At 33.5% G+C, this 21,233-nt stretch overlaps 1 protein-coding gene across 3 annotated transcripts in view; it reads right to left on the reverse strand.

The window, feature by feature from the left end:
- Positions 1-21,233, reverse strand: part of TBCK (TBC1 domain containing kinase) — a 261,067-nt gene that overhangs the window by 201,287 nt on the left and 38,547 nt on the right. For all 3 annotated transcript variants that reach the window (XM_033214930.1, XM_033214929.1, XM_033214931.1), the window contains 7 exons: positions 15,735-15,849; positions 14,111-14,184; positions 5,348-5,489; positions 3,908-3,968; positions 2,412-2,473; positions 1,746-1,807; positions 633-781 (listed from right to left, as the gene is read on the reverse strand). In XM_033214930.1, the coding sequence (XP_033070821.1) occupies positions 633-781; positions 1,746-1,807; positions 2,412-2,473; positions 3,908-3,968; positions 5,348-5,489; positions 14,111-14,184; positions 15,735-15,797 (613 nt within the window). In that variant the 5' untranslated portion in view covers positions 15,798-15,849. The remainder of the gene's footprint in view (positions 1-632; positions 782-1,745; positions 1,808-2,411; positions 2,474-3,907; positions 3,969-5,347; positions 5,490-14,110; positions 14,185-15,734; positions 15,850-21,233) is intronic.

Consider the following 21,233-nt stretch of genomic DNA (forward strand, 5'->3'; position numbering starts at 1 on the left):
AATATCAGTAACTTAAATATAAAGGATAAACTGTTAGCTCAAATGTGTGTGTGTTTATGTGTATTCTAGCCACTCCTTAAGGGCAAGGAAGCACTTGTCTAAAGGCTAGAAGCACAGGCTCACTTAAAGATTCAGAACTAATCACAGGATTGACTATAGAATGCTTCTGTTAACTTTAACCACCACACAGAAGGCTAGAGCTAGCTGCAATTTGCTATTTCCCCTCACCAGTTCAGTTAGGCTCTGCTAATTATCCAAGCAAGTTAGGCTCTGACTAACTATATACATATATATTTGTGTGTGTGTGTGTGTGTATACTTTGTTTTTTTTGTTGTTGTTTTGTTTTGTTTTTTTTTTTGTAGAGACAGGATATCTCTGCGTTGACCAGGCTGGTCTCAAATGCCTAGCCTCAAGCAATCCTCCCTCTTTGACCTCCCAAAGTGCTGGGATTACAGGCATGAGCCACCGCACCCAGTCAGTCAGTTATATTTTAATCACTTCCAGAATTGTCTCTTAGTTCCCATGATTCCACTAATATATATTGTTGATAAATTCAAAACTGAAAGTAGGATAAGGAAACTTCCTTTAAAAACAAGGCTCATATTATTTTCTATGCTTTAATTTATCATTACCTTTATACAACTGACTGATATCCTCAGGCAGAGTTAAATCAGCACATCTCAGAGAAGATGAAAACAGACTGGCAGGTTTCATAAACGGGGTATATAAAGGTGACACCTCACTGAACACTTTGTCCTTCATTAATTCATTTGGGGTTGGCCTTGAGAACATTTAAAATACAGAGCATGAATGAAACTCATAAAAAATGTCCTAAAATAATGGCATGCATTCAAGAGACTGGTTGAAAGTCTTAAACACCTCATTAGCACAGAAAATAATACAGCTCTCCTTTGCAGAGTCTAGATGCATACTTTTATATTACAATCAAATAACTGAGTAAATACTGATTTTTTTTTACTTATGTTGTACTTTACCTCATGATGTATCAAAAATATCATTCCATAAAAGCTTTTGCATTGTTTACTTTTAGCCTGACTAGCACTCACCTGCTTTACTGAATATCTTAATTAAATAATAAATATGCAAACTATTATAATAATACCTTTTGGCTTTTCTTCCTGTCCCTTAATGTGGTACATCCACACAAAACTACTATTTCTCTCTAACATGTTTTGATAAAGTTGTTTTTCTAAAGATAAATTTGTATACACCATTTTCAAACATTATATTACTAAAGGAGTTTAGGAATAGTTGTATGACTAGTAGTGACATCATCAAGTCAAAGTCAATTAATGAAACTTCTAAGAAATCCTTTTTGATTATCAACAACTGTTAGTTTATCACACCACTTATCCAAGTTCACTGCTATAACACATATTGATAACAAACTTTTATTCTCATTTCACTGATGTTATTATTGGGTCTAGGAATACCTACATTCCACAGTCTTAGTTGATATTCTACTTAAAAGCTTGGAAATGTACTAGTAACTTCTTTAGTATATGTCAGTTTTCTGACCATGGTTTAACTTTAATTACTTTTTCATTTATTCACAAAAAATGAAAGCTTACATCATTCATGGTTATGATACTGATGTCAATTATATACTACTACATATGTACATTATCTTTATTTAATCCATTATATTAAAACAAATACGAAAAAAATCAATTGCTTATGTGTAAAGGATCTCAATGTAATCCCAATCTCTAAATAATATCAACCTCTTAGAAGGATGGAAGGTGAGGCACTTCTTTAAAAGATCTATCACAGTTTCAGGAAGCTCCTGGTAAATAAAGAGAGAAAATAATTAATTAAAATGATCAATTTTAGAAACATACTTTATTCAAACGTTTGCTAAGCTAGAAGGTTTTGATGTGTTAAAAGTTTTTATTTGTACTTTATACAAATTTTGTCACCGTGAAAAAGCAAATACTTAAAGAGAAATAAGCATTGCTTTAAAATAGCTTCCAAGTGGATCCCAAGTGCGTAAAATAAATTTTCATGAACAGATTGCTATGATTTGAATGTGTCCCTTCCAAAGTTCAGGCTTTATGAACTTTGAAATGTAATGGCCAATGTGATGATATTAAGAGGTGAGGTCTTTAAGAAGTGATTAGGTCATAAGGGCTCTTCCCCTGGTGAATGGCATTAAGAGGCTTATAAAGGTGAGACTTCACATAGCAATTGCCTAGCTTGCCCTTCCATCTTGTGAGGACAGTGTTTCTCTCTCAGAAGACTGCAGCCCTCACCAGACAACCAAACGTACTTGGTTGGACTTCCTAGTTTCAATAACTGTGGAAAAATAAATTTTTGTCTTTATAAGTTACCCAATATCAGGTTTTTTTAATAGTAGCACAAATGGACTAAGACCCAGATTAATGACAAACCTTTATAATGTCCAAACAACCATGCTCTTCAGCCAGAACTATTAAAGTGTCATCTACACAGTCTATAAAACAGAAAAACTATATGAATAAATGCTACTTTTCTAATCTATCCAACAAATCAGAAAATAAACTGATCAAAAATGTTTTAATGCAGTAGTGCCGTTTTAGAACTTAAAATACTGAAAATTTTATCATTTTGTTAAATTTCTTTACACGTTTTGATAAAAATGAAAAGCTTCAGACAAATACTAATTGAATAACTGACACTGAAAGATACCAGTTTAAATAGTTTGATAAAGGAGCAATTCCTTTACAAGGAAGGTAAAGATACTCTAGCTCTCTCTGTTTCTCTCTAAATATATACATGCAGACACACATAGTTGACCCTTGAACAACATGGGTTTAAACTGCATAGGGCCACTTATCTGTGGATTGTTTCCAACCAAACATGGATTGAAAATACAGTATTTGTGGATGTGAAATCTGCATGTATGGAGGACTGACTTTTCATACACATGGGTTCTGTGGGGCCGACTGTGGAACTTCAGGACACATGGATTTTGGTATATGTGGGGGTGCTAGAACCAATCCTCTTCAAGAAATGACTGTACAAAAACAGCGCTTTTTAAGAAGGCTTTTTAGATTTGTTTTTATGATTACAGGACTAATTTATTTTTATTATACATAATTTGGAAAATGTACTTACATTTATTTGGGAATTTAAAGTATAAGTTTAGATTGCAGACCATATTTAAGAAACTCCAAGGTTTCTTAATAGCTGTAGTATCAACCTTTGTAATTAAATGTGGTAAATCTGGTAAAACTTTTGCAAATTTATTTATAACTCATTATTATTTAATGTTTACTAATACTTTTCCATACATATTCTTACTTGCAAATCTTTTTAACTTGGATACTAATCTGTCACTCTTTTGCATAAAGTGTTCTATCACTGTTTTTCTCTCCTTAATTACCAAACGTGCTTAATTAATTCCACTCTAAAGTAGATTACATAAATTTTTATTAACTTGAATTATACATGTTTGGATCCACACACACGAAAATTCGTATGAACCTTTTATATGGAAAAAATCAATATTCTTCTTGAGTTGTTATTTGTACATGATTCATCAAATAGAAAGATAGCCCAAAAGTTAAGATATATTGTCTGAAGGTAAACTGCTACAGAAATACAATTTTATATTCTCATATTTTGATTTCACAAGTTAATTTACTTGGCTAGATCATAAAGCTAAGATTATTGCCATCTAGGTTAAAATTCCTCAGAGAATAAAGACATTTCTGCTGTAATGTTTTAGAAGGGACCTCATATGCTGTTCTGCTGATCATTACCACTGATCATTAGCAACTTGAGTAAAGGGGGGATATTTCAGTGTCCTCACTATTTCAAAAGAACACATCCTCAATATGCATGATTACTAATAGTTACTAAGTTATATTTATATGTGAAAGATAAGCAATTATATGACACTTACCCAAAGTAAGCAAAAATTTTAGTCTTTCAGAAATATCCAAGCTCTGAAATAATTTTCTTCCCTAAATAAAATGAGAAAAGAAATTTGTGTTAATATTTACATGTTTTTTCTAGGAAGGTATTTTTCTCCCCTTATAGCTGAAACTGATTTTATCAGGCATCTCCATTTATCTCCAAAAGTTTTATTGGATTTTTAAAGTCAGCTCCACTAAAGAAAAATTACAGGTGAAATAACATTTTAGAAAGTGTTGCATAATATGTATCATTTAAACATTTCATACATCTAAGGGTCATTATATTCTAGTTTGATGTAAGCATTGTTCACTTTTGAGATCAACACATACCTGGATATCTAGAGGTATTCCAGGCCACGTGGAGTCTTACTTTATTGAGAGCAAGATGCCCCCTGGGTAAGACTGATTATACACTTTCATCTACCGAGCTAATTCTTACTTAAATATTATGATCCAGGTAGCCTGTTTCTCCATTAAAAAATTTCATAATACTCTCTTACCACAATAACTTCAGACAGCCATCCTTCATGCTCCTACATCACCTGGTATATTTTAAGATGCACACATTATATTTTAATTATTTCCTTATTAGTCTGCCTCAGGAGGCTCCTTGATAAAAGGTCTGGAGTCAAACACTTATGCCTTCAGCATTTATGAGTTGAGCAATGAATGTGTCCCAAATTGGACTCTCCCACCACCAAATAGTTACATAAATTGGGCAAACTACTTAACCATCTGAAGTCTCACTTTTCTCATCTGTAAAATTAAAATATTAACTGTACATATACCACAGGTTATGGTGAGGGTTACATAACGCAGAATATGCTTCATTAATGTTGGCTATCATTATATTCCTCTTATCATAAACAAATTAAGCTTATATGATCATTTAAATAAACTTAGAAGGAAAAGGCTTAAGATTATCTGGTGTTTATAGAAAAGAAAGATGCTTTGATTTTTTTTAATAGAGAAGAAAAAATGTTCTAAAACACTTATCAAATCAGAACTACAGGTAGAGATCATTGAAAAAAAACTGCTATTCTTCTCAATCTTACATTATTGTCATATCAATCTTCCAAAAACATGGTTTTGACTTCAATATCTTGTTAAACTTTTAATGGTACTCCACATATCTTACATAAACTTAATATAAACATCTTAACTTTGTAAAAATATACACATTACAGAGATATCAAAATAATATACATCTGGTAACATTTATATTCACACTTAGTAAAAGTATGTTTCTAGAGATGCCAAAAAATATATGAAATTAATTATCAAACATGATTAAGCCATACTAAGCCTTTTCTCCTCATATGTAATCAATTTGTACAGCAAAAACATATTATTAACTTTCCTCTCCAAAAGATATTCCAATAAATGCACAATTCATTTTTATTATATTAATATTTCTTTATACATACCACACAAAGCTCAAATAAAATGATTCCAAGAGACCATACATCTGATTTGGGGCCAGAAGGCAATGGTTTTTTACTTGGCGTGTGATCAGTGGTTTTGAAAATTCCCTGTGCAATTACCTCAGGGGCCAAGTATGAGGGATACCTGTAATGACACATTAAAATAATGAATAATTACAACAGGGAAAGAAGCAATAGTACATTTTTACAATCAGTGTGGTAAGATCTATGTAAAAGTCTTATGCAATTAAATTAACAACTGTTGCTAGAAAGCATTCTAAACTAACCATTATAATACAGACCTTTAATGTCAAGGAATCAAGAGTAAATATACACAAGTCTCAAACAGTTTTAAAACCCTCATGTTTCCCTCCAGCATTAACTTCTTTATTTGCTTCTCTGTGGTTTCCAAGTGTTTTTCCTTCCTGCTTATTGCCTATCTTCCCTTAATACTGAATTACTATTTAAAGTGCATTTTATCTCTTAAAAAAGTATTTATTATTTTTAGTAGTAAGAATGTTAATGCTATAAAAAGATATAAATTGAAAAGTAAAACTCCTATCTCTATACCCCTGTCACCCTGACATATTTATGTATATATAACTTTGTCCACTCATCACCTCTGCCCCACACGGTAAAACACTATACATATTGCTATGTACCCTTTTTCTATGTAAAGTATATTTTAGAGATTGTTCTTTAAAAACACAAGTATAGAGTTTTCTCATTCTTTTTGAAAACTGCCAATAATTTCATTGATGCTCTTAATTTGACAAGACAAAAACATTTTGGAACTTCCATTCTTTTGCTATTACCAACAATGAGATGAATATATTATGACTATTACATATCCCAGAAGCATATGCATATGAATGACAGATACATTCTTAGAAGTGGCACTCCAAGATCATACGGTATGTGCATTTTAAATTTTGACTTATCATACCAAGTTGCCCTTTGGAGAGGTTATATCGATTTATATTGTCATAAGTAATACATGACAGTGCCTATTTCCTCACAACTTCACTGACATAAAAGGCTTTTGAAAACTGGTTTAGCAAATATTGAATAAATGCAAAACACTGGCTCTTAAATATGGATAAGGTATAAAGAAGAAAGCTTCAATGAACACCCATGTACCAAGAAGCAGTTTAAGTGAAGAACATAAAATTATCACTGAAAGTCCCTTTGTGCTTCTCCCTGATTGTATCTCCATTCCTGGTTCTCCAGAGGAGAAGATACCTGGAATTTTTGTGTTTGTCATTCTCCTCCATTTCCTGATGGTTTTACCATGTTTGTATCCCTAAAAAATGTACTGTTTAGTCAAGCATATCTCTGAACTTTATAACATTGGAATTAGGATGACTGTATTCTTTTGCCTTTTCAATGAAGATTATCTATATTGTTGCATGAAGCTGTATCCATTAAATTCTTATTTCTATTATACGAATATATCATAATTTATACATTCAAATAGCAATGGCATTTAAGCTGTTTCCTGCTTTTTATTATTAATATTATGAACAACATTGCACAGAATGCCATATATGGTATACATCTGCAAAAGGTTCCCAATGTTAACAACCTAGAACCAAACTTCTAAGCCATAGGATATGTGCACTTTCTACTTCATTAAACAATGCCAAATGTTTTTCAAAAGGAGTTATACCAATCTATACACTTGCCAGCAGTGAATGACTATTCCTATTGTTTTACTTCTTCACCAACACTTGATATTTGACAGACTTTTTAATGTTTAACAATCTGGTATATAAAATCTATTGTGGTTTTACTTTGCATTTTCTTGAAAAGTAATGACATTGAGGCAAATGTTCATATGTTTATTAGTCATTTGGGTTTATTATTGTGTGATATGCCCATTCAAGTCTTTTGCTTATTTCTCTAGTTATTTTGGGGTCCCCAAGACCACTCTCATGTTTAAAAATTCACTAGAAAGACTTACAAGACTTAGCAAGTAAGTGTACTCACAGCTAAGATTTATTACAGTGACACAGTAAGGGCATAGCTGAATCACAAGGGATAAAGACAGAGAGGGAGTCTCAAGGAACCTATATAGAGGCTTCCTTATGCTCTCTCCCTCCTATCAGGGATCACACAGAATACATTCTTCTTCCAGCAACAAAAATGTAGCACCACGTATGTAATGTATCTTTAGTTTTCTTTTATTTTCTTTCTTTTTTTTTTTTTTGAACTTCTTTCCAAACTTGAAGAACAAATGTTATGTGATGTTTCTGGCCAGAGAAGCCCATTGAAAATCCAAGGATTTTATTTGGGACTTGTCACACAGGCACTCTCTGCCTGGCATGTACAAAAATTCAAGAACTCAAGAAGGAAAGCAAGTGTTCAGCATAAACCACTTTGGTTGTTTACAAGCACAGTAAACTAGCCTCAGCAGTTAGGGATCCATGGGAACATTCCTGCAATCCAAGTTTCAGGGCAACAGCCAAGGGCAAACATTGCTGGCAGGACTTAGTTTCTAAGGATAGCAGTCTTAGGCTTTCTATGATAATCTTTTACTGCACAATTTTTCTTTAATTCCAGACACTAATGTCTTCTTCAGTAATTATGACTCGAAATATTTTCTACCACTTTGTGGTTTTGTCTTTTCTTTCTCTTTATGGTATCTGTTTATGAATGAGAAGTTCTTATCTTTCAGCTGAATTAAACTTTTTTCCTTATACTTAATGATTTTGTCAAAATAATTTGTTAATTTTCTCAAAGTTTCAGTTTAGCCTTTTATATTTAAGTTTCTTTTTTTTTTTTTGAGACGGAGTCTCGCTCTGCTGCCCAGGCTGGAGTGCAGTGGCCGGATCTCAGCTCACTGCAAGCTCCGCCTCCTGGGTTTACGCCATTCTCCTGCCTCAGCCTCCCGAGTAGCTGGGACTACAGGCGCCCGCCACCTCGCCCGGCTAGTTTTTTGTATTTTTTTAGTAGAGACGGGGTTTCACCGTGTTAGCCAGGATGGTCTCGATCTCCTGACCTCGTGATCCGCCCGTCTCGGCCTCCCAAAGTGCTGGGATTACAGGCTTGAGCCACCGCACCCGGCCTAACATATTTAAGTTTCTTGATCCATCTAGAATTCATTTCTCATATGATGTCAGACAAAGTACAACTTATTTTCCTACATAAATAAGCAATTGAGCCCTGTTCCCTTTATTGAAACCTGTTTCTCCCCAACTAGTCTGCAGTGCCAGCTGTACACTAAATCAAATCTCCACACATACAGAGATTTGTTTCTTGGCTCCCTCATCTGTTCATTTGGTCAATTTGCCTAAGAGTATACTATTACACTATTTTAAGTAAAATATTTTCATATAAAATGTATTTTATTAAATAATTACTGATAATTGTTAAGACTTCTCAAAACATACATACCTTTTAGCTTCTCTTTGGGAAAATGTGGGCTCTTTGTGGGTGTTTGTTCTTCTCTATATACATTTTAAAATTACCTTGCCAAGTATTTTCTCTTTCACATACAGTTTAATTTTTATTGAAAATAGATAAGATATAAAGACAGGTTGTAGAGAACATCTTAATAATACTGACTCTAACAATCTATAAACATGGTATCTCCATATTTATTTATGTCTTCTTTAACGTCTCTCAAAAAGATTTATATTTTTTCCATAAAGGAACATATACTATCACGGGATTTTGTGGTGTCACTTTGTCAGGTGGAAACCTCTGTGGCCAGTGGTGCCTTTGCCTGAGTTTTGCTTGGACCCACTGGGCTCGTTCCATCCACTTGGACTGGCAGGCTGTGCTCAGCTTATGCTACTGGCCTGGATGCCATGCTGGCCAAGGGAGAGCCAGGCATGGAGTGGCAAGGGGTTATGAGTGAGTGTGGGGTCTGGTCACTGTGCACAGCCAGGCATACTGGCTGTGGCACAGCGGGCAGGTACAGGTGCTCACACAGGCGCTGGCTCCCTGCAGGGCTGTGGTTGGACCAGGTGTGTTGCAAGCAGCTTCCAAGGCTGGCACCAGGGAACATAGTTGTGCATGGAAACTTGGAGATGCCAGGAACTGCAGAGCCCCAAAGAGAGTGTCACAGCCCTGGCTCAGAAAGCTCCTAGGTCTGGGATCCCCAAAGAGCTGCAGCTCCTCTCTCCTTCTGTCTTCTTTCCTTGCCACCTGCACTGTGGCAGGCAAGGGGTTGTTTCAGCCCTGTTTGTTATAGCTGTTTTAGCTCTGCCATTTGGCAGGTCCCAAATTCTTGTCCTGCATCCGGGAATAAGGTACACGGACAAGTGGAGGGTGAGCAAGCTGAAGAGATTTATCCAGCTATAGAACACCTAAGGAGACCCACACTGGATAGCTTCTCCCCTCAGGTGGGGTGTCCCTATGAGTGTTCAGCCCTCAGCAGAGAGGAGACCCTGGGGTGGGTAGTTGCTCTCTGCATCTGGCCATCCATTATCTGCTCAAGTCTGGCCGAGTCCAGGGTTGTTATGGTCCTCAGAGGGAAGAAGCGCACGTCCGTTGGTCCATGGGCGGCCATGGGTGGGCCCAGACAAAGCACCACAAGTTCCCACTCAGGTCCACGGGACTGGCAGCCCGTCTCCCAGGCTTCAGGCCCTCCCCGGCTTGAAGGCGGGGCTTCACCAGGGACCCGCCCCCTTCTACCCAGGAACCTATCTGACTCCTGTCGCTCTTCATGGTACCCAGGCTATTTATGCCAAGAAGCGCCTGCAGGCCAGCGCTGAGCTGCCCTCAGCCCCTCTTCGGACTTCCTTCCTTGCCTGTTGGTGTCCAAAGTCCACAGGGGGTCAAGGCAGCAGGGGGCTGGAGTGTCACCTGGGCTTGGCCCCGACCTCCCTCCAAGATCAGAGTGGGTACAGGGAGCAGGGAGAGGTCAGGCAGTGGGAGCAGACATTTCTGAGCCTACAGCTGCACCTGGGAGAGCAGGGCTCCTGTCTGCTTTCAGCCCCCAAGAGCACAGGGAAGCCCAGGTCTGCAGCACCAACTTGGGCAGCTGCAGCTGTGCCCGGGAAGGTGGGGCTCCTGCCTGCTCCTGGCCCCCATAGGCTCCGTGAAGTGACAGTCCCAGCAGCACCTCCCCCACTGCAGCCGGCATCGTGGTAGTGCCCATTCCACACAGGCTGCCACTGCCATCAATACCTGATTTGATTCTATAAAGTACTCATTTTGCCTGTTCTGTATCTTATAAAAGCTATACATGGTATGATGCTATACATGTTTGTTTTATATACTATATATTTCATGTACAAAAATTTAACCTCCCATCTCAATTATATACCTGAGGGCACTTGCATATCTTTTTATAAATCCTCTACAACTACTAATGAGACTTAAATAGAGGATATACTCAGTATAGTTTTGCTTAAAAAAAAAAAATTCCTATCAAAAATGCCCATTAGGATGGCCTTACAAATGACAATTTAAAAAGCAGGTAGTAAATAAGAATTAGACATAGGAGCAATTGCTAAATTTGAATCCCAGTTCCTAGAAATAAAAGGAATAAGAACAGTTTTAGATGAGAGATGGAGTGAAATTTTGCCATACTTATTACATATGTGCATGCCCGTTCTTCATTTATTGTCAGATTTAGTCATGAGCACCCACAATCTAGATTTTAAAACCAGTTAGATTAAATTGTGTCCTCTTACAATGATGATTATCATCAAAATATATTTAAATATGTTTCATCTATGTAATGTATATTAAGTAGACATTCAAATATTATTTGTTTTTCTTCCTGTCTTTTCTACAACCTCCTCAAACTATCATTGCTAGTACTTATTTACTTTCAAAATACAAGTCAATTAAGTCAGGGAATGTGACTTAAATTCAAATGGGTAAATTTGGTTTTTAACTCCTTTTTCCTTTTAATAGAATGATGATGTGATACCAGTATCTTCTTATGATTTGCTTGTGTATTTCTCTCATATACAAATTTGTATTGTGTTATTTTACCCTAAGATGATGATATTGCTCTTCTAAATGAATGTGTGATACCTCTAGAAACAGCTGAAGTCTAGTGGAAGCAGCACTATATTAGATGTTATAATACCTGTGTTCTAATTTCAGTTCTACCACATATTCTATATGTGATTTAGGTTTCTTCATCTGTAAAACTGGAATATTACTGCCTACCTCATAAAGGTGTAATAAATGTTAGTGAATCTATAAAGACATTTAATAAGAATAAAAAATTAATACAAATACAATGGTGTACTTTTATCACCACCATAATATATCCAGAAGTCAGTGTTCATCTTTATTCCTGATTTCCAGCACATCTAACTGAAAAATGATAATAATGAAAAATCAAGCAAAACTATAGGTACATTGTTATATCAAAAACTTCTGACAGGACAGAGATAAACTTTGTTTCAAATATTTTAGTTTCCCTTTTAATCATAGGAAAATTATTGAAAAATAATAAGCTCTAGAATTATTTAATGTAGGTCATCTTTTTTCAACAACCTTCTCTTCTGTATCATAGCATTTTAACACTCAAAGACAATTACCAGAACTTTGCTGTGAGTATGACTGATGAGGTAAATAAAGTGGCTTTCATCATCTGTTTGATGTTTTAACAAGGTATTAAGCTACTGGCCAACTGAAATGAATGCCCGATTTCCAACTCTTTATGGTATTTTGAAACAGATGGTAACATTTTACTTTGTTGTTCCTTAATATTTGTCTTTTGAATCAACTGCAAGCTTCTTCTGGGGTAAATATTTTCTTTCATGCCTTAGCTGTTTGATCACTTTATTTTTCCTGGCTAATGTTTCACATTTTGCTCTTTGATATTTTCTGGTAAGACTCTTTGGGTCTAAGACTTCAAAGCAAGCCAGACCAAATGGTAACACAAGACCAATTCTATCCAAGCATTTTAAATTCAAGTGTAGCTCTTACTTGATATGCTTTAAGAAAAATCACCTCCTTTCTTCGATTCACCACTGAAACCTAAAGTACCTTTAAATAAAAATAAAAAACTTAAAGTAATTTTTAAGTTTTTGGATTTCTTTCTTACACAAATTGATTTAGACAAAAGCAGCAGCAGCAATCATTTGTACTACAGCTACTTAAAAGTCACCTTGAAAGGCATTTATCATACATGACAAAGGAGCTAGAGCCTCACTAAAAACTTACATTTAAATATAAGTTGAATAAAAAAACCCTTTCATATTCGAAAGGGCTTTTTGAACAAATAAGAAATTGTAGACTGTCTTTGCAAAATACCATTTTCATGCTTATGAAACAAGAATTGGTTTTTGCCTGTAAGTTTTCAACACACAAAACTGTAAGACTATGAATTTATGTACCTTAATAAGTAGTCCATCAAAACAGAAAATTCTCTCACTAAACAATGAGCTTCTTGAGGAGAGAAAGCTATCTTATTTATTTTTGTAAAACAAACAGGCATAAGAGAAATTGCTCAATAAATGTTTCCTCACTGAATGAAGTTTGATTATTATCTATGTCTTAATAATAAGACACAGCCATAAACTTAACAAAAAGTTTAGTTAAGAAACCTATAATTTGAGTTATAAAGAAAAAAGGGCAAGTTATATATGAGGCTGGCTTTTAAAAAAATTATATTAAGTTTTTAAGTAACATTCTGTTTCAAAAACACACTCCATGACTTCATATCACAATTCTCAGTAACGGTGTGATAGAACTTATTTTAGGAAGCCCAAAGAGGAAAACACAAAGGGATACTATCAAAAACAGCCACACTACAATTGAAAAAATACGATTAAGGTCTCTAGGTTAGATAACAATACTGCATCAAGTTTAGTTTCCTTGTTTTGACAAGTGTTCTGAGGTCATGTAAAAAAACAAAGTCCTTCTTTTAGAAAATACAAATGGAAGTACTTAGAGGTAAAAGTGCTATTACATACATTAATTACTTTTAAGTGATTATAAAAAACAGTCATTATACACATACACACATATATGCTTAGAGAAGAAAACAGAGAAAAAGCAAATGTAGTGAAATGTTAACATTTAGAGAAACTGATGAAGGGTATAGAGGAATTCGTTGTACTATTTTTGTAACTATTTTATCTAAAACAATCTCAACTTAAATCTTCAAAAAAGAAAATAATTCTGAAAATGTCTAAAAGCAGCCACACAAATATAACACAAAAATCTGTATCAAAAACATCTACTTGAATATACACGAAACAACCTTCCATTTTTTTTGTGGAGGGCAACATACATCTGCAATTCCATAACAGAAGTGATTAAATAAACCTTTCTGAACTTAAACATAGACTTTCAGGTATGGAATTTATCTCTATCTCTAATATCCACAATGACTCAACTTGAGTCTTCATATATACTTATATCTTAGAGAAAAGGGAATTAAACATAAAACTGAAATTGAAATTGAAAATAATGTGAGAGTGATGTTTTTCAGTCTCTTGATGCACACACATTATCATTAATTGAGAATCTAGTCATCCTTCTTGCCTTGAATTGATTTGATTCTGAATGAAATACCGATAATTAGGAAATATTATAATGTAAAGGATGTCAATACTGCTAGTCTCTCTGTCAATTCAATGAATGATCAACATCAAGGATCTATAGGATGCTGGGAAAAACTCATTGTCTACTCATTTTAAAAGTATATGGAAAATTGAGATGCATTAATTTTTAAAAAGCTGTTTTCATGTCAAAAAGGAATATCAAATATAATTAACAAAATATAAATGTTATCAAAGATTACAAAATTTAAAAAGAAACTCAAAATAGAGGAAAACATATCCTTACCCTATTGGGAAATCAACATCATCACCATGAGCTGTCATGTGATAAAGTCCAAATTTAGCCAATTTAATGTGTCCCTACAATAGTAAAGAGATAAAACACTATCAAATATTTTATTATAATTGGCAAGGAAAATTATTATACATTTTATACCTAAACAATTATATAACAATATTTTATCAAAATATCACTACAGAAGATTTAAAAAAAACACAATTTTAAAAAAAACTATCTGCCAATAGTCTGCTTTAGACTCATTAAATATGTATACATGCATATGTACACATATATATCTCAAAATGACAAATGGCGTTTCTTTAATATTTTTGCTGTTACATTGTCTAGTTATTTCACAAAACAAAGAGGCAAAAATGTTCTCATCTGTCTTGAAACTTTGGTTAGAATGGTTTATGGTAATTTTCACAGAGCAAATTTTTCTCCATGGAGTTGCAAGTCCATTTATATTTATAATTTAACTATGAAATAGGAAAACTTAACTTGAGAATATCAGTTCAAAACTCATCAAGATTTTGGTGAATCTGCTAGATTTCCAATGTTTTTTTATATTGTTTGAGAATAAAAATAACTATCGTAAGTATAAGGCTCTTAATAAATGATAAATATAATTTCATATATTTTAAGTTTTTTCCCTTTTAATCTATAAGGCTTTAAAATATTAAGTTGATCTTAAAATTGGTTTGTCTTCTCACGAACATTATTTCCAAGCATTATAAAATATTTATATTTAAAAACAGCTTAGATTGATATGGCAATGATTCTTTACTGCCATAAATCTGAAATTAATGAGTACACTTTTCTGTGTTTGTGTTTGTTTTTTAGAGACAGGGTCTCACTCTGTCACCCAGGCTGGAGTGCAGTGGTGTGATCATAGCTCACTGCAGCCTCAAACTCCTGGGCTCAAGCAATGTTCTCATCTCAGCCTCCTAAGTACTGATTTGGGAAAAGAACCAGAGAACAAGGATAATCCTACTAATACAGCAAATAATGCCCATGAAAAAATTTCCTCCAATATGTTTTTATATATTCTATGAAAAGGAATAAAATTACAATTATTCCTGAAAATATACAACCTTGCTACCATAATTCTCTTTGAAGAGTTTACAAGCTTCTTCTTAATGCCCCGTAAGATTTCCAGTAGAGAAACAGCACTTCAATAGTAAAAGGAGGTAGGTATGAACAGCTGGTAAATAAGGAGATAAATAGAAGAGGAAAGAAGGCAGAAGAAAAACAGAGAAAACACAACGCAGTTGGTTTATATGAAAAACATTCTAGCAAAAAGAGCCATTTTCTTAAAAACGAAAATAAATTAAGAGGAGGAGTATATTGGGAAGCCACAAGGTTTTAGAAATAAGAGTAAAATGAAAAAAAACCCATAAAGTTAGAAAATGAGTTTTGTGGGAAAAATAATCCATGTGAAAGATACACAGATTAAATCATTTAAGGATTCTTTTTTCAAAAACCACAATCACTTTCATATAGTCTTTTCATTATGAATATTCTTAAAACATATTCTGATTCTATTGTTCTTCTGATTGAGTAGCCCTGATCCCAGTTGCTTCCAATTTCAAACGATATACAAATATTTATTACATGATTTAAGAATTACCTTTCGGTCCAACAGGATATTATGAGGAGACAATGCCCTGTGTACTATACCATGTTTGTTCATATACTGCAAGCCCTGAAGAACCTCAAATGCTATGCACAAAACCGTTGAACAGCTACAAAGAAAACAAAAAGTCAAAGTTCAATTACAAAGCAAATAAATAACTTATTTTAACAAGTGAAATGTGACCTACTGAAAATATTCAAAAAGTTCTATTTTTTATTGCTCCTCTTTTATTCTGAGAAAACAGAATCTATATATTTTCTAAAATATCTACTTCTACATATTTTAGATTTTCTGATTATAACAGAATTGATCTGACAAAGATCCTACAGTTTCCTAAAGGCTACTGTAATAGCAGTATTTGGTCCTTTCAGGAAAAGGCTTTAATTTTGATGGTGAGTGCAACTAACCTATAGCAGGTTGGCTTTGCCAAATTATCAGGTTAAGTTTCAGGTATATGGCAGAACTAAGTCACTAACAACTATTTTGCTCAATACAAAATACCTAAGCCCTTGAAAAAAGTAGTAACAATATATTTTATGGTATACAACACTAGCTTATTTTCCATATTCAACCTATAAAGCAACCTCTGGTCATTTATGATTTAGCAAACATTTCTCTTTAATTCTTATCCTATTATGTACAGACCATCCTTCACACATATATCCTCCAGTTTTTCCCTCCTCTCTCTCATCATCCATCTCCCTAATGTTTTTTCCAATTTGCAAGTCTATTCATGTAAATTACCAGGAAACAGGCACTGTATTTGATTAAATACTGCTACTTGGCAGTAGTATTTGGAACATGTTTTAATTTTTATCATTACATCTTTATAAAGTATGGATGTTCATTTGCAGACATTGGTGTCTGCATTAAAACTTGTTCCTGTCAACATTTGTTTTCTTTTTGAAAAGTTCAAATCTCAGAAAAGAGTATGACAAATGTAATACTCACATAGAAATTAACCTAGCTTTATTAATTATCCTCTAATGTTTTAATCAAAAATTGTTCATATGGAAAATTTCCCCATACCTACAATATTAACATTTTGGAATAGATTTTCCTTTCTATCCATTTTTTAAATTTTTCTAAAATTAAATTCGTGTTTGCAGATAGCCACTAAACGTAATTTTTAAAACCAATAGTAGAGCTAAAATGGAATCATAAAAAATATTCAATCCACAAACAGGCAGAATAAAAGGAAAATAGAACAGAACAAATAGAAAATGACTAATAGATTTTAATCCAGATATAGCAATAGTTATATCAAGTACAAATGGTCTCAACTCACCAATTAAATCATAAGGATTGTCAGATCTGATAAGAATTTAAACTCAGCTATACTCAGTCTATGAGAAACCCACATTAAATAAAAGATATAGGTTAAAAGTTAAAAAATGGACTAACAGATTGCCATGGGCTTGGGTGGGGGACAGGTGGACTACAAAAGAGTATGAGAAAATTTTGTGGCATGAGGGAACTGTTCTATCCTTGATTTTGATGACGGTTACATAACTTTGTTTATCAAACTCATTAAAGTTTACATTAAACAGGGTAAACATTAAGGTATTATACCTTAATAAACCTGACTTTAAAAAATACTAAATTGAATAAAATTTTTACAAAAATAATTGTTGCAACCTGATTCTCTCTCCTAAATTAAAACCAAAAGAAATAACCAGAGACAAAAGCTAAAATTTGCCTCTATGATCGTAGTTTGACTTTCTAGAAGGAATCAGCAGTTTTTGTTTTCAATCCTTCTGGTGGTTAGATTTTTACTTACTTACTAACTCTTCACTATGCAAGAGGATACAGTTGACATATTTTCATAACTTTTCTATTTTCTTCCTCAACTCCTTTTTATTAGTTACATTGTTTTACATTATCAAATTTTATTTTACATTATCAAATAAACATCAGCAGTTAGTTTTCGATTCTTCTGGTGGTTAGACTTTTACTTAATATAAGTAACTCTTCACTCTGCAAGAGGATACAGTTGACATATTTTCACAACTTCCCCATCTTTCTTCCCCAATTCCTTATCTGCATTTGTTATATTGTTTTTAGACTATCAAATTATAAGTGGGATAAGGGAAACCTACACTCCTTGCTGGAAGGTGAAACAAATAAGTAAATAGATAATGTGATGTGTAGTGATTAAATGAAGAAAAAAAATAAAGTAGGGAAGACAGATAATGTGTTCAGGGAAGGCCTCACTGAGAAGGTGACACTTACATAGAAATCTAAAAGAAGTGAAAAAGACAGGTAGGTCTCTAGAAAATGTATGATTCGGGCAGAGGTCACAGCAAGCAACTCCTGAACTGGTATAAAGTCAGCAGCTCACAAAAGTGTATTCAGTGCATGCAGTAGAATGAACAAAGAATAAAGTGACAGGAGATAAGCTCAGAGAGGTAGCTACGAGTCAGATGATGTAAGGCCCTTTAGGCCACTGTAAGACCTTTGGGCTTTTACTCTGAGAAAGATGGGAAGTGACTGGCACATTGCCATATGATAATAATGATTAATAAATATTTACTGTAGAACTAAGCACAGAAGGAAATACAAACCTAGGCCACTTAAACCCTAGCTGTCGACAGAAAATGTCTCAGTCATCAAGATTTAATGGATACCATAATTTTATAACTCTATTTATAAACATTATCATCAGCTACTATAATTTTTATATATCATACTATTTTTAAATTTATTTTTTGTTTAGCTATAAGACATCTTGAGAAATTGTTTCATACAGGGAGTATGAGTAGGATATTTTCATGCACAGCGCATCTGAAAATATCTTATTCTTGCCTTTAAACCTGGAAAGAATTACTCCATTGTCTTACAGCATTCTTTATTAATGGCGAGAAGGCTACTACTATCAGTCTGATTCCAACTTTGTTGTAGACATCCTGTTACGCTTTCTGGGAAGTATTGAGGATTATTTTTACTTTATCCCTAGAGTTATAAAATTTCAGCCCAATATGTCTAATGTGGGTATGTTTGTGCCAGTCAGCATTAAGCACGCCTTTTTAATTTACAGACTCACATGTTCCATTAACACAGAAACATTAACAACGAAAATTCGATTTGTTACATCTTTCACTATTTACTCTTTTTTTCTCTAAGTGGAACTCTTAGTAGGCAGATGATAACTGGAACTATTTTTTTTAATTTAATTTTTTGAGTACATAGTAAGTATATATATTTATGAGGTACATGAGTTTGGATACAGGCATGAAATGAGTAATAATCACACCATGTAAAATGGGGTGTCCCTCCCCTCAAGTATTTATCCTTTGGGTTATAAAAAATTAAATTGTACTTTCAGTTATTTTAAGATGTACAATTATTATTGACTACAGTCATCCTGTTGTATTAACTTTCTATTTTAAGAGCATAGTCTTTAGTCCTATCTATTATATAACTTAATTCCAGTAGAGAGAGATCCTAAGAGAGGGGGAGAGAGAGAGAGATAGAGAGAGAGAAATCTAAACCATTAATTTCTAGGATTTCTATTATGTCCCCTAGCTGCTACTTGTCGATAGATACTGTTCTTTGGTTATGGATATATCATTCCTTTGAGTCTCTCTGAGAAGAATTAGAACTCTTTTAATTCTGGAAAAAAGAGTGTTGTCTTCATTTCCTCTGTGGTGAGAACCACCTCTCCACCCCATCTCCAGGCTCTGTTTTTCTTGAACTTTTTTTGCCTCAAATATCTGATAATCCAGTCCCTGGTTGTCAGTCATATTTTGAAGTAAAGGAGTAAGCTGATATTACCCATAATATTTGTAAAAAAGAAGCAATGAGGGTTACTATTTATAAAGAATGCTATTTAAATTGACTGTAAACTATTCCTTTTTATCAAATAATTTCTCCCATATTAAAGTGCCATATCAATGAGTCTTAAACAAATAAGGAATGTGTGAAACAAGCATAATTCAGGATAAACAGAGTTTTCATAAACATCTTCAAAAAATTAACTGTGTAAATGGCAATATCCCAAACTTAAAAAAAATTATTTGTAACTTATCAATAGTTCTAGAGGCAAGGATTTTATGTAAAAGCACAATTACATTGATAAATATGTGCACATGGAAGAAAACAAAATCTTCCCCCTTAAAAACAAAGAGAAACATTCCCTGAGATTAGCAAAATGTAAATCTAGTTTTATGAACTCATTTGGCTCTACAAGTCAATTTTAGAGTAGCTTCTCTTGTTCTTGTCTGTTTCTCACACAATTCACAAAAAACTGGTGCCATATGCAGCTGTGACACTAGAGGACCTCAGCTGCATACTACTTCAATATAGATGCCTTTCTCATGAAATTAAAGCCAAACCGTTAAAGTGATTTTCCCACTGAACAAGTTCTGAAACTACTGAACACAGAGACTGCATTTTCTACTCTCTATACTGTGCTTTTGTTAATTGTGAGATATTAGACATTAGACTTGCATGTCGAAAAGCACATTCATGTTAAAAATGAGCTGATGAACATGCATACCAAAATAATTTTTAAAAATTCAAACACATAAATGACATACCCTTTCGTAGCTATTACTTGAGAGTACATGTCAATTACAATCTGATTTGCTTTTCTGCCCTTTTATACTCTCAGAATTCAATTTTTTAATTTGCTTTAAAATGTAAGGTATAAAGAACAAAGTTATTTTATATCATGAGAAGAACGAATCAGTATTTGCAGAATTTTGTATACTTACTAGCTTTTTAAGTTATATTCTTTAATACTACCAATAACTTGGGTCATGAGGTTTTTAAAGTAGCTAATGCAACAGCAAAGTAAAACTATCATATGTCTAGTAGTAGTTAACATGTTACAGTTTAATTGAACATGGACACTAAAAGAAGATTTAGGATTAAGAAAATTGGATTCACACAGTTAAATAAACAAAATACTGACAGGGAACAACAGGACTTTATCCTACTTGGATATATATATATATCCTACTTGGATATATATATATATATACTTACTATGTACTCAAAAAATTAAATTAAAAAAATAGTTCCAGTTATCATCTGCCTACTAAGAGTTCCAACTTAGAGAAAAAAAGAGTAAATAGTGAAAGATGTAACAAATCGAATTTTCGTTGTTAATGTTTCTGTGTTCCCAAGGGAGAATTCCCAAGGGAGAATCTTGTTTAATAGACAAACCCATCAGTAACCAAGAAAATGTAAAATTATACTTCAAATCAAAAAATATTCTACTTCTTTTGACATTTTTCAGTAACTATTGTTACTTCAGGGCCTGGGTGGCTAGCGTTTACATTCTCATCATTGTCCTGAACAATTGGACATTAAGAATCCCTAGTGATTATAAATACAGATAAGACCAAAGGTAGCTTTCAAAATAATATAATTGATAACTCCCAATAAAGCAAGATGACATTTGATGACATTTTCATTTATATTTAAACATATTAATGAGTGGCTATTTGTTTGTTACTGAATTTCTGGGCCCACAATTACCAAGAAGAA

This window comes from Trachypithecus francoisi, unplaced genomic scaffold (genome assembly GCF_009764315.1).
Source record: "Trachypithecus francoisi isolate TF-2019V2 unplaced genomic scaffold, Tfra_2.0 Lachesis_group1, whole genome shotgun sequence".
NCBI classification, from domain to species: domain Eukaryota; kingdom Metazoa; phylum Chordata; class Mammalia; order Primates; family Cercopithecidae; genus Trachypithecus; species Trachypithecus francoisi.